Source organism: Ranitomeya imitator, chromosome 2 (genome assembly GCF_032444005.1).
Source record: "Ranitomeya imitator isolate aRanImi1 chromosome 2, aRanImi1.pri, whole genome shotgun sequence".
Taxonomy (NCBI): domain Eukaryota; kingdom Metazoa; phylum Chordata; class Amphibia; order Anura; family Dendrobatidae; genus Ranitomeya; species Ranitomeya imitator.
The window spans coordinates 432,173,376-432,188,774 of NC_091283.1; the positions used below are offsets into that span (position 1 = coordinate 432,173,376).

The window sequence follows — 15,399 nt, forward strand, 5'->3', positions numbered from 1 at the left end:
ACGGCTTCTACATCGCACATACGTCATGAAATTATCGCTCCAGCGTCGTACATTGCAAAGTGTGACAGCAGTCTACGACACTGGAGCGATATTGTTACGATGCTGGAGCGTCACGGATCGTGCCGCCGTAGCGAGCAAAATGCCACTGTGTGACGGTACCCTTAGGCTCTAGACATTCTTGTAGGATCTTCCGTAGTATTTTGCTGGAATAAATGCAACAGTGCGATAGTTTCCACCGTCGGTAGCATCTCCCTTCTCCAGAATAGGAATAAACACCGATCTTATCCAGCCCTTGGGCCATTTACCAGTTGTCCAGATCTGTTGACACAGGCGTGTGATGACATCAACTGCTGCTTCAGAAGACTTTATTAGCTCTACTGAAATATTGTCATGTCCAGGCACTTTGTTCTTTGACAGGGTTATTCGTCTAATAATAATTTACCCTATATAGTTTCCTTCATGTTTTACAGTATAATCAATTCATTTGTGATACATCATAGATACTGAAGAGATGAAAACTGACCTTCTCTACAATAACAAGATCTCCTACTTGTATGCTCGAGCTGCGAACCTTCACAGTGCCTGTAATGAAGAAGAGCAGAAGTCACTTATTATTCCTGATCTATCCTGTGTACCATAGACAAGTCATTCACATCACAGGCAGGAAAAGAAAACTGCACTTTTAGGAAAGGAAAGAAAAATGGTCATAAAGTGAGCTTTTTAAAGGGTCTGGCCTTAGGGCACATAGAGTGACTGCAGACTTGTGAATCCTCACATACTGTGCTTTACACACTGTGAGGATTCCCAGGTGTCTGTGTTGGGAGCGAGAGACCATGTGACCACAAATAGGCAATTTGCATACTTTCGGCCACATGCACACCAGACTTGTCCACGTTTAGTCGGCATGTATGCAAATCACTTATCTGAGGTCATGCACCAGCAACAGAAAATCCTCACACCTCGATCACTGTAGGGTGACTGCAGATTTGTACCCTTAGGCTGGACAATCCCTTTAATGTCTGCTTTTATAAATGTTAAATGGTGTCAGCATATTCCATCAGACCTGACAATGTATGTCTTTAGAGTGTGGAAGGAAACCGGAAGACCAAAAGAAAACTAACAGAAAAACAGGGAGAATATGAAACCTTCATGTAGATGATTCCTTTGGGCTCCTATACACATTAGATCAGCCAACCATCTAATGAGTAAGGGGGCTAGCTCTTCCCGGCAGATGAAGTTGGGGGAGAGAAGGATCCAGCACATCGGAGGGACCTGATAAAGGGCTGATGAAAATGGTGCACTTTGGCTTGGAATATTCTTGGCATAAAATATGATTTCTAGATGACACTAATAAAACTATTAAATATTAAAGACCCTTGTTCAGATTCTACCCACACAGTAGGTCAGTGTTGATGCAGAACTCCTGCAGTGACAATCGGGGACCCTAAAATCTGACCTCTGGTTGTGAGCTTGCTGTAGATCTGGGAGTTGACTTCTTTATCCCGCATTAAACATCGAATCTCTTCCACAGCCTCACGAATGATGGTGACAGCCAGAACGAATCCCTATAGAGTAGGAGGAGAAGGGAAGTAAAGGTTTGGTGTTGCACAGAAAAAAAAAAGATCAAAACCTATAAAAAGCAGAAAATAAGAAAATATCACTGGATGCAAAGTTATGTTATGATTCAGCTACCTCTGACTCCAAGAGACAATGGAGCCAAGATGAAGCCACTAATCGCTACTGGATCGGAGCTCAAGTAAAACAGAATTTGGCATTGAAAAGTACTTTTTAGACATTATTTTGTCTTACATAGCACAATCTAGAATCCTTACAATTAGCACTCCGGCCACTGAGGCTTTTTTAGACTTTAATTCCCTGATGTTTTAGGAAATAACACATGTACATAGCCACAATGTTCACCAGACCCTGCCTTTTGAATTAAGGCATCTAATGAGCATGTGCAAACCTGCAATTGTGAAGAGAGGGGGGAACGGATTCATCATTTATTGTGATTGATGGATCCAGTGTGATCAGCTGTACATAGAGGTGTCACCTGTCATTATAATCTTCCCTATAATCTCTGATAAACTGAAACTTCTGTAAACTCATCCTGAAATACAGGATCTTTAGAGCCAAAATAATCTCCAGTGGCCAGTGTGAATATTGGAAGAATGCAATTTTTTTTTTTAACTAAGAGTGTGTGGGATACTTGTAAAAAAGAAAACTATTTTCTAACTAAAGGTAATTTTCTGTTGATAGCTTCCCTTTAAATGGTGATGATGGTGTACAGTACATCTACAATCTTGCTGTGTGTCACCAATAATAATCAGCAGAATAGTGAGTGCAGCTCTGGTGTATAATACAGGATGTAACTCAGGATCAGTACAGGATAAGTAATATAATGTATGTACACAGTGACTGCACCAGCAGAATAGTGAGTGCAGCTCTGGGGTATAATATAGGATGTAACTCAGGAGCAGTACAGGATAAGTAATGTAATGTATGTACGCAGTGATTCCACCAGCAGAATAGTGAGTGCAGCTCTGGAGTATAATACAGGATGTAACTCAGGAGCAGTACAGGATAAGTAATGTAATGTATGCACACAGTGACTCCACCAGCAGAATAGTGAGTGCAGCTCTGGAGTATAATACAGGATGTAACTCAGGATCAGTACAGGATAAGTAATGTAATGTATGTACACAGTGACTCCACCAGCAGAATAGTGAGTGCAGCTCTGGAGTATAATACAGGATGTAACTCAGGAGCAGTACAGGATAAGTAATGTAATGTATGCACACAGTGACTCCACCAGCAGAATAGTGAGTGCAGCTCTGGAGTATAATACAGGATGTAACTCAGGATCAGTACAGGATAAGTAATGTAATGTATGTACACAGTGACTCCACCAGCAGAATAGTGAGTGCAGCTCTGGAGTATAATACAGGATGTAACTCAGGATCAGTACAGGATAAGTAATGTAATGTATGTACACAGTGACTCCACCAGCAGAATAGTGAGTGCAGCTCTGGAGTATAATACAGGATGTAACTGAGGATCAGTACAGGATCAGTAATGTAATGTATGTACACAGTGACTGCACCAGGAGAATAGTGAGTGCAGCTCTGGAGTATAATACAGGATATAACGCAGGATCAGTACAGGATCAGTAATGTAATGTATGTACACAGTGACTCCACCAGCAGAATAGTGAGTGCAGCTCTGGAGTATAATACAGGATGTAACTCAGGATCAGTACAGGATCAGTAATGTAATGTATGTACACAGTGACTGCACCAGGAGAATAGTGAGTGCAGCTCTGGAGTATAATACAGGATGTAACTGAGGATCAGTACAGGATCAGTAATGTAATGTATGTACACAGTGACTGCACCAGCAGAATAGTGAGTGCAGCTCTGGAGTATAATACAGGATGTAACTGAGGATCAGTACAGGATCAGTAATGTAATGTATGTACACAGTGACTGCACCAGCAGAATAGTGAGTGCAGCTCTGGAGTATAATACAGGATGTAACGCAGGATCAGTACAGGATAAGTAATGTAATGTATGTACACAGTGACTGCACCAGGAGAATAGTGAGTGCAGCTCTGGAGTACAATAAAGGTTCACATTCAGTAAAATATAAAGTTTGAATGCACATATCTAAATATAAACTGTAAAATTATGTTCAAAGGGGAATGACGATACTTAAAAGCAAAAATACTGTAAAACCATCCACGTACCAGAGGAACCCAGAAAGTATACAGGGGCCCCAGCCGCATCTCAGGCACAAATTGTGAACAGGCCAGCAGCAGGAAATATAAGTTGAAGAAGTATTTGAACTGGTTAAAAAGGATCTAAAACAGAGTGAAAGAAAGTAGAGTCATACAAAAGTCAATTGTGCTAATTCTGATAGAGCGTGACAAGTTATTTTCACACATATTGGTGTCCATTAGTGTTAACCCTTCGATCCTGGGATCCGTTTCTGAATATTTTTAATCCGAGTTACTGGTATAGTCGGCAGAGCAGAATTAAAGCCCGAAACTCCTCTTAACGCATCTGATGTCCAAATATATAGGAGCTCCAAGTACATTTTTCTGGTATGTTTGTCGGTCACACATTTTTTTATTTTTTTTATTTCAAACGATGGCCATATAAAAATGTACTACAAAAGTAATTTTAGTCCTAGTTTTATTTCTGCCTCTGCTGCGGAGTTTGGCCATCCATCTGTCGGACGGTTTCCACATCCTGTCCGTGTCCAGCTTTATAAATGGCTTTTTCTTAACCAACTGAACATATAACAGAGTGTAAAAAATGGTCAATTGTACTAACAGCTGTCAACATCCCCCTTTGCCCCCCAGCAAGGTGTTAATTACGGCCACTTTGCCCCCAGGAGGCGGCTCGGCTTCTGGCCATGATTGGGTTAACAGCAGGACACTATTTACATGGAGCAAACTCCAATATGTTTTTCTTTTAAATAAAGTGGGCGAAGTATCTTCAGAGAAAGCAATGCAAGAAAGTGACAGCGCTCAGCCGGCTACTTGTAGACCTACAGGGCTGAAGATAATATATATATATATATATATATATATATATATATATATATATATATATATATATATATATATATATATATATATATATATATATATATACACTTCTGTGGCCGCAGATGGGCTCCAGCGCCCCTCAGGGGGTCATTATATCACACCAGACCCTGCTGTGAGGTCAGAGTTCAGCTCTGAAAGAAGTGGGGTCTGTACTTAAGGTACCTTCACACATAACGATATTGTTAATGATATCGTTGCTATTTGTGACGTAGCAACGATATCGTTAATGAAATCGTTATGTGTGACAGCGACCAACGATCAGGCCCCTGCTGGGAGATCGTTGGTCGCTGAATAAAGTCCAGAACTTTATTTCGTCGCTGGACTCCTGCTGACATCGCTGGATCGGCGTGTGTGACACCGATCCAGCGATGTCTTCACTGGTAACCAGGGTAAACATCGGGTAACTAAGCGCAGGGCCGCGCTTAGTAACCCGATGTTTACCCTGGTTACCATGCTAAAAGTAAAAAAAAACAAACACTAGATACTTACCTACCGCTGTCTGTCCTCCAGCGCTGTGCTCTGCACTCCTCCTGTACTGGCTGTGAGCCGGAAAGCAGAGCGGTGACGTCACCTCTCTGCTTTCCGGCTCCCAGACAGTACAGGAGGAGAGCAGAGAAGCAGAGCGCAGCGCTGGAGGACAGACAGCGGTAGGTAAGTATCTAGTGTTTGTTTTTTTTTACTTTTAGCATGGTAACCAGGGTAAACATCGGGTTACTAAGCGCGGCCCTGCGCTTAGTTACCCGATGTTTACCCTGGTTACCGGCATCGTTGGTCGCTGGAGAGCGGTCTGTGTGACAGCTCTCCAGCGACCAAACAGCGACGCTGCAGCGATCCGGATCGTTGTCGGTATCGCTGCAGCGTCGCTAAATGTGAAGGGGCCTTTACTGTTAAACATTTCATTTGTCACAATGTAACATAGTAACATAGTAACATAGTTAGTAAGGCCGAAAAAAGACATTTGTCCATCCAGTTCAGCCTATATTCCATCATAATAAATACCCAGATCTACGTCCTTCTACAGAACCTAATAATTGTATGATACAATATTGTTCTGCTCCAGGAAGACATCCAGGCCTCTCTTGAACCCCTCGACTGAGTTCGCCATCACCACCTCCTCAGGCAAGCAATTCCAGATTCTCACTGCCCTAACAGTAAAGAATCCTCTTCTATGTTGGTGGAAAAACCTTCTCTCCTCCAGACGCAAAGAATGCCCCCTTGTGCCCGTCACCTTCCTTGGTATGTCTCAATGTTACAGAAAAAGCAACGGCAAATATAATAATAAATCAGGATAAATCCTTGAAGGTAAAACGGGGGAAAAAAAGGGGAAATGTCCCATCAGGTCCCACCGAGGGATAAGAAACATGACCAATCACAATGCAGGATCCGGTCCGTCGCAGAAGAGTTAATATCGATCTACCGAACCAAACACTCAGAAAAGAACTTTAAACATTTACATCATTTTTTATATTATTTTCAATGGTCCCCGCTATGAACATGTTGCTGCCTTTGTCCATTTTAGATTAAGGGGTCTAAAGCCATATTCCCATGTTTTATCTGCAGATGTCTGCATCGATATACACAATACCAATCTACTCTGATTTTGGTTTTTTTTTTGCTCTTTCGCCTTTTGTTATGCTTTTTTTGTTATGATTTGTTCCAGCTTTTTTATGCATTTTTTAATATTTTTTTTTTTACCAAGCACTATATCAGGCTCCCTATAGAAGTCCACCAGGAAAAAAACAAACACATCTTTGAAGGAGATATGGCGATACGTATGTATTATTTAATCTGAGAGCAGCATGATATAGGGGCTGAGACCCTGATTCCAGCGGTCACCTGCTGGGCTGCGTACTGTCATTTTAATATAATCACAGTTTTCTCTGCAGTGCTCAAAATGCTAAGCCCTATATAATCCCGCTCCCATCACTGATTTGCAGCTTACTGTGTATAGGCAGAAAGGTGCTAATCAGCGATGGGGCGCGGAGTTACACACAGCAGTTCAGCAGAAGGCAAGAGACACCTAGTCTTGTAGGGATAATCTCCTGCTGATTAAGCACTGATTGTAGTGCAGCAACATCACACAGCCTAATAAATGACGCATCGCTGGAATCAGGGTCTCTGTCCCTACATTATTCTGCTCTTGGATTACATAGCAAAAACCTGGTGACAGATTACCTTTAAAACGCACAGCGGTCATGTGTTTTCTATTAAATCACATCTACTCAACAATAATAATAATAATAATAATAATAATAAATAATCTACTTTGCGTAAACGGTTAAACTCAAGTGTATTTTTTGCACACAAAAAAAACAGCCAAAAAAACCCAAAAAAACAATATGCAGCAATGCTGGCATGGGCTTGAAGGGGTTATTCCAATCTCAAACAATTTGGGCTTTTATAGCTCACCCACAAGTGAGATGGGGGATGACATCTATATTTTAAATATAGGTGCAGGTCTCAGGTGACCAATCCACAAGTATATTTATGTTATATCCTGTGGATTTACCTTACATGCAGGGCCGTATTTGCCACTAGGCACTCGAGGGCACGTGCCTAGGGCGGCGACATTGCGGGGGGCGGCACCTGGGCAAGGATTTTTTTTTTTTTTTTATAGTCACAAACGCGACCCGACCGCAAAAACCCCGCCCCCCCCGCCCGCCTCCCCGCGCCCCCCCGCATCCCACCCACCCTCCTTGAAGACGATACTCACCTGCTCCAGCCTCCAGCGATGCCTGTTCTCACCCTCTGTAGCGCGTCCTGAGTGAGCGGTCACATGGTACCGGTCATTAAGGTCATGAATATGCGCATATTCATGACCTTATTGAGCAGTATCACATGACCGCTCACTCAGGAAGAAGGCGCTGCGGCGGGACAGAGCGCCAGAGGGATGTCGGCGGCTGCGGCGCGCGCGGTGTGTGGGACAGGCAGCTGACAGGTGAGTATAGTATAGGAGACGGGGAGGCGATGTTCTGCAGGGAGGAAGGGGCCATGTCTGAAAAAAAAAACCTTTAAGTAATGTTGCCTGCCTCATTCATTGGGAGCTCTGTGTGGCTTTAGGCCTGGAGGCTGCAGAAATCCTAATTGTCAATCTTAATTGCTAAAAGGGAAATACCCAGCAGTAATGGCTCCGGCCTGGCATATAGGCGTGAAAGCTTCTGGGGGAGAAGAAGTCTTACCCCTGGGAGAAAGGTGAAGAAGTTGTATTTCTGATTGTTGATGACGTTCCGTGGATATCTTTGTTCTCTTTTTTCGGGGTGTCCGAGCCAGACAGTCCTTGGCCTCAGTTCCCGACGGCCGCAGCATCCCAAACAATTGCAGCACCTTTAAAAAACGGAACAGGAAGAAATACTTAATAGTGTAATGATATAATGTATCATGAGATGCGCCTGCAGCGATTCTTCAGAGATTACGGTTCTTAATTCCAGGCCAATTACAGATAAGATGCAATTAGTTAGAGGACATTTAGCGCTAATTGCAGAGTATATACAAGATGGGCTTTTCCATCCTTAACTTGGTGAGTGCTTTACTTCAAGGTCTAGAATGATAGGTCACGCGTTGGATCGGCTGGATTTTGGCCAGAATGGTCATTGGCTCTAGCGAACAGGTGTAATATTGTAAAAAAAAAAAAGAAAACCCTGTGGCAAATTTACATTACTTATCCTGGCAACCAGGCAACCCCCACATGTACTTATGCTGGCTAACAGATGTAAATCATTCAGCTGCGGCAAGAAAAACTAAAACTCCGAGCCCTAAAAAATACTCGGAGGACCCCCGAGCGTGCTTGAGAAATCTCGAGTAACAAGTATATTCGCTCACCACTAATCAGGATCATCATCAACATCATTCTGCTCTTGGATTACATAAAAACTGCTGACAGATTCCCTTTAAGTCATACTTTCCCACTTTGCATTGCATTGAGTGCTTTCAAATCCGCTCCACCCGTCAATTTATGCTTCTCGTAGTCTCTGCTGAGTGTGCACATTCCCTAGTACAGCGTCCAAAAGGACCACGCCAAGATTCTGCCTTCTATAAATCCAATCAGCCTAAACGAAAAATTGTCAAAAATTAGTCCGTGCGGTCTTCTCCTTCAGCCCCGGACTTATGAATATCGGTAACTTATTATTATAAACCCATGCCATCCGACAGGTGCAAGCAAACTCGGACCCTCTGAGACCCTACGGATGCCCGACTAAAGTATTTTCGTCTACATTCTTGAGATTTCTGATAGACGAGCCCCGAAGGTTGACGCATAGGGTTTTGCATACTGGTTTTAATTTTTTTAGTAACCGGATAATCAAACTTTCTCTGACTTTGCAATGTAAATAACATTTCTTGCCGGCAGAAGTGAGCCGCCTGGAGCAACATGGTCAGTGCCTGTCGGAAAGAGTCCCGGGATGTTGATTCAGTGAGCTGGCAGTCCCAGCCCAACAACTGGAACAACACACGTCATTCGTCAGCTTTGTTCAAGTGAGGGCACCTTCATCCGACATTCAGAAGCTTTGTTCCAGGATCAACTGGAGCCGGAAAATGGTTTTTTTTGCACTAAGGACTATTTCTCCTTAGAAATAACAGAATAAGACTTACTATCTAGTAAAAACCTCAGCCATCTCTCGTTTCTGTAAAACCTGGGTGACAACTACTACTAGGGACATTAATATTCACGTAGAGGTTGCCAGTGAGCTCTCTGAACAAACCGCAAAGTCGCCCGGTTACGTAAATGCATATATCCCCTCGCATGTGTAGTAATGTATGACGACACATGGTAACCTCACATTACATCTGTTTTTCGCCGGATCCGTTGCTGTCCATTTTTTCGACGGACAAAAAAAAACTTCCTATGTCAGTTTTCTCCGGCTGCCGGAAAACGGATTTTTGACGGATCCGGCAAAAAAACCCAGATGAAACGTGAAGCCATCCATCGCAATCCAGCGCTAATACAACTCTATGAGAAAAAAATCCAGCGGAAACTTTTGCCGGATCCGTTTTTTTCCAAAATTCGACGGATAGAGACTGATGGCAAAAAACTGATGTGTGAAAGTAACCTAAGGGTGGAGAAAAGGACCAGAGGGAAAAGACTGGACACACCACAAGAGACGGGAAAACAATGCAGAGATTATAATCAGCAGCAACACAAAGTATAAAGTGTGAAGTGCCTATATGCAAAGTTGCAAACATATGACCTGATAATATCAGTATACATACATAAAATTGCTAATTAGAAGCTGCATACGTACCGTAAATCAAATGTAAAGTGCTGCACAGATGGATGAATATGATAAGTATATGCAGGTTAAGTGATGGATACCTGCAGGTAGCACGGTGGCGCAGTGGATAGCACAGCAGCGCTGGAGTCCTGGGTTTAAGCCCCACTAAGGACAACATCTGCAAAGAGTTTGTATGTTCTCTCCGTGTTTGCGTGGGTTTCCTCCCACATTCCAAAGACATACTGATAGGGAATTTAGATTGTGAGCTCCAACGGGGACAGTGATGATAATGTGTGCAAAATGTAAAGATTATTATTAGGTACTAGATGGCAGCCCGATTCTAAAGAATCGGGAGTCTAGAATCCATATATACTTTATTTATTCAAATGTAAGAATAATACAATTAATAAATAATAGTAAGAAAGAACAAAAATAATAGGCAGTATATGGAGAAAACACCAAACAAAAGTTCAAAATTGGTGTGAAAATGTCACTGAACCACTTCACAACTAAATATATATAGTTTTGGTAAATGGTATTATCATTTTTTTGACGAAATTCGGCAGGAGCTTGAAGAGCAACGTCACTGGGCCCGCCTCCACGCAGTAGAAACTTGCTGTGAGGTAAAAATTCAAAAATCACACCAAAATGGCGGGCGGAGTGTGTCACAGTACGGCACGTTTCTGATTGATCGCTCGCAGCAGGCGGCAACCAATCAGACACTGGACACTGTTGACGTCACTTATCTCCGGACATTAGCTCCGGACATTAGCTCCGGACAAAGCCACGGAAGTTGGCACAAATTGCAGGAAGTAGTATTCTAGGCAATTATATATTAGATATGGAGGAAAAAATGAGACATAGAAAATAGGAAAAAAGGAAATGGAAGGTGAAGAGGTAAAGTGGAGTGATCAATTGTAAGTGGAGTGATCAATTGTCTATGCAGGGTCACTCATATGATGGGTGCGATTATATTCAATGAATATTAATTTACTAGATGGTAGCCCGATTCTAACGCATCGGGTATTCTAGAATATGTATGTAGTTTATTTATGAAGATTTTAGAATAATACATTGAATACACAGGACTGCGCCTGTCGCTGATTGTTCGCGGCCGGCCACGTAGTATATAGCACAGCCATGTAGTATATAACAGCCCATGTAGTAAATTGCACAGCCACGTAGTATATCGCTTCCTCAAACTCAATGTGGACAAATCTGAACTCATCATCTTTCCTCCATCCCACAAATCTTCCTTACTTGACCTATCTATCGCAGTCAATGACATCATGCTTTCCCCTGTACCCGAAGTCCGCTGCCTCGGAGTAACCTTCGACTCTGCCCTGTCCTTCAAACCACACATCCAAGCTCTTTCCACCTCCTGTCGCCTCCAGCTCAAAAATATCTCCAGGATCCGTCCTTTCCTCAACCCCCAATCTACTAAAATGCTTGTGCACGCCCTCATCATTTCCCGCCTTGACTATTGCAACATCCTTTTCTGTGGCCTCCCTGCTAACACCCTTGCACCTCTCCAGTCCATCCTTAACTCTGCTGCCCGACTAATCCATCTCTCTCCTCGCTACTCCTCCGCTTCCCCCCTCTGCAAATCTCTTCACTGGCTCCCATTCCCTCAGCGTATCCAGTTCAAATTGCTAATACTGACCTACAAAGCCATCCACAACCTGTCTCCTCCATATATCTCTGAACTAATCTCTCGATATCTTCCCTCACGTGACCTCCGGTCCTCCCAAGACCTCCTTCTCTCCTCCACACTTATTCGCTCCTCATCCAATCGCCTCCAAGACTTCTCCCGAATATCCCCCATCCTCTGGAACTCTCTGCCCCAACACGTCCGACTATCAACCACAGTCGGATCCTTCAGACGGAACCTGAAAACTCATCTCTTCAGGAAAGCCTACAGCCTGCACTGACACCGCTGCTGCCTCATCACCAACGAAGCTACCGCCTCACCAACACCGGAGCTACCGCCTCACCAACACCGGAGCTACCGCCTCACCAACACCGGAGCTACCGCCTCACCAACACCAGAGCTCCTGCAACCCTCAACCTACTGTCTCCTTCCCCATAATCCTGTAGAATGTAAGCCCGCAAGGGCAGGGTCCTCGCCCCTCTGTATCAGTCCGTCATTGTTAGTTTGTTTACTGTATGTGATATTTGTAACTTGTATGTAACCCCTTCTCATGTACAGCACCATGGAATCAATGGTGCTATATAAATAAATAATAATAATAATAATAATATTGCACAGCCCACGGAGTATATAGCACAGCCCACGTAGTATATAGCACAGACCACATAGTATATAACAGCCCACACACGCAGTATATAACACAGCCCACGTAGTGTATAACACAGGCCACGTAGTGTATAACACAGGCCACATAGTGTATAACACAGGCCACATAGTGTATAACACAGGCCACGTAGTGTATAACACAGCCCACGCAGTATATTGCACAGCCCACGCAGTATATTGCACAGCCCACGCAGTATATTGCACAGCCCACGCAGTATATTGCACAGCCCACGCAGTATATTGCACAGCCCACGCAGTATATTGCACAGCCCACGCAGTATATTGCACAGCCCACGCAGTATATTGCACAGCCCACGCAGTATATTGCACAGCCCACGCAGTATATTGCACAGCCCACGCAGTATATTGCACAGCCCACGCAGTATATTGCACAGCCCACGCAGTATATTGCACAGCCCACGCAGTATATTGCACAGCCCACGCAGTATATTGCACAGCCCACGCAGTATATTGCACAGCCCACGTAGTATATTGCACAGCCCACGTAGTATATTGCACAGCCCACGTAGTATATTGCACAGCCCACGTAGTATGTTGCACAGCCCACGTAGTATATTGCACAGCCCACGTAGTATATTGCACAGCCCAAGTAGTATATTGCACAGCCCACGTAGTATATAGCAATGTGGGCATCATATCCCTGCTAAAAAAAATAAATTAAAATAAAAAAATAGTTATATACTCACCCTCCGTCGGCCCCCGAATCCAGACGAAGCGTTTGCCGATGCTCCTCCCGCGCTCCGATCTCAAGAGTGCATTGCGGTCTCGCGAGATGATGACGTTGCGGTCTCGCGAGACCACTACGTCATCTTGCGTGATAGCAATGCATGGAGTGGTCACCGGAGCGTCGCGAGGAACGGAAAAGGCCTGTTCTGGATCCGCAGGGCCGACGGACGATGAGTATATAACTTTTTTTTTTTTTTTTAATTATTTTTAACATTAGATCTTTTTACTATTGATGCTGCATAGGCAGCATCAATAGTAAAAAGTTGGTCACACAGGGTTAATAGCAGCGTTAACAGAGTGCGTTACACTGCGGCATAACGCGGTCCGTTAACGCTGCCATTAACCCTGTGTGAGCGCTGACTGGAGGGGAGTAAGGAGCGGCCATTTTTCCACCAGACTGTGCCCGTCGCTGACTGGTCATGGCTGTTTTGCCTCGACCAATCCGCGACAGAAGGACAGACAGAAATACGGAAGTGACCCTTAGACAATTATATAGTAGATTGGTGCAATATATATAATTATATATTGAATTAAATATATATGTATTTGCACCAATCTACTATATAATTGTCTAAGGGTCACTTCCGTATTTCTGTCTGTCCTTCTGTCTGTATGTATATACATATATATATATATATATATATATATATATATATATATATATATCCTCACAAATACCTAAGATGCGTGCAGCAGGTCCCTTGGATGCGCCCACCCCGACACGCATTTCAGTGTTTGCCTGTGTCAGGTTTTTTGTTATTTATTGCCTTCGTCAGGTAGTCACCATACTGTGTTGGAGCCTGTGAAGGCCCTTATACTGAAAGGAGGGCTGCTGGGGCCATCATACTTTGTGGTGGGCTGTGCATGATATCATATTGTGCGTGGGGCCCTCATACTGTGTGTGGGAGCTGTGGGGTCTCCATGGTACATATAGTGGAGCATTAGGGGTATCATTCTAGGGGAGGTATTATACAGTGCTGGTGTTACTGTGGCAGAATCATACTTTGCTAGAGGCACTGTATTGTCAATGTTTATGTGTGTGGGAAAAATCATGTAGTATGGGGGGCATTTTTAGGGTACTATACTCTATAAGAGAAATTAAAGGGGTATAGTAGTGGGTGAGAACATCAAGGGGTTTCAGTATTGGCATAATTACAGAGTACCTGCTGTAGAATATGTTACAAGTTCTCCCTGATTTTAAATGTGGAGATGTATGACCCCAACTACTCTGTCAAATTTTGGGGGGAGGGTAGGGTGTGTTAAAGGAGCCCCAATTAGGACTTTGGCTATGGGGCCCCATGATTTCGGTGTACGCCACTGATCCATACAACATAAAATTAAAAACTAGTAGTGTGAATGAGCACTTACAAGGTAGGTTTGGCATATATGCAGCATTTAGACTTACATTTTTATCTTGTGAAAAAAACAATGGATTTTTCATCAGCATTTTGGATCAAATTTTATCAGTGTTTGGTCAGTATGTCCGTTTATACCATCATTGTCTCATTTTTTCTTTGTATACAAGAAAAACTGATAAGTGATGGAGGTTTCTCAAGCTTCTATCAAAAAGTCAGTGAAAAATGGACAGCACTAAGTCAATAGTAGAATAGCTGTGGGCAAATCAACAATGAAGTCACTGGACAAAGTCTCCAAATCGGGCACCATTTCACCAGCGATGAAGACACCGCTGGTATTTTCTGTAGTAACGAATCGATATGAAACCTGGACAATAAAGAAACAAGACAAAAGAGTCAATGTCTTCAAAATGTGGTGCTGGAGAAGGATGTTAACAATACCATGGATGCAAAAAGAACAAACAAATCCATTTTGGAACAAATCAAGTCACTGGAAGTAAGGATCTCCAAAGTATGACTTGCCTACTTTGGACACATCATCACTGGAGAAGGACATCATGGTTGGAAGAATAGAAGAAACAAGGTGAAGAGGAAGACCAGCAAACCGATGGCTTGATAGTGTCAAGATAACGGCAGAGAAGACCCTGGTGGTCCTATCTAGGCTTGCACAAGATTGATCTTCCAAGTTCCTACAGATCATTCATCCATCAAGTCACCGTGTATCAAGATCGAGCTGAAGGCCGTTAAGAAGTAAATAAATTAGGATGAAACTATGACAGCATCTGTGTGCTGTCCGGGTGTTTCATGGATGCTTAGGTGTGGATGTGTGATTTTGATCCATAAATCGGATCGCAATCAGACGTGTATCAGATTTTTTTTTCTTTTTTTTTTTTTTCCTTTAGGACAATCGATTTACAAAAAAATTACAGACATGTGAACAACCCTATAGACTAAAATGAAAACAGCCTATGGAGCTGAACGTCTGAATGAGGCTCTAGGAGCTTGGAGGCAAATGTTGTACGTAGATACGGTAAATTGTATACCACTAATAATAATTATCTTTATTTTTATATAGCGCTAACATATTCCGCAGCGCACATTATCATCACTGTCCCCGATGGGGCTCACAATCTAGAATCCCTATCAGTATGTCTTTGGAGT

At 43.2% G+C, this 15,399-nt stretch overlaps 1 protein-coding gene across 1 annotated transcript in view; it reads right to left on the reverse strand.

The window, feature by feature from the left end:
- Window positions 1–15,399, reverse strand: part of ATP9A (ATPase phospholipid transporting 9A (putative)) — a 151,521-nt gene that overhangs the window by 95,286 nt on the left and 40,836 nt on the right. The window contains exons 2-5 of the mRNA XM_069750893.1: window positions 7,792–7,936; window positions 3,746–3,859; window positions 1,457–1,565; window positions 524–582 (exon numbers count right to left, since the gene is read on the reverse strand). Coding sequence (XP_069606994.1) covers window positions 524–582; window positions 1,457–1,565; window positions 3,746–3,859; window positions 7,792–7,936 — 427 coding nt within the window. The remainder of the gene's footprint in view (window positions 1–523; window positions 583–1,456; window positions 1,566–3,745; window positions 3,860–7,791; window positions 7,937–15,399) is intronic.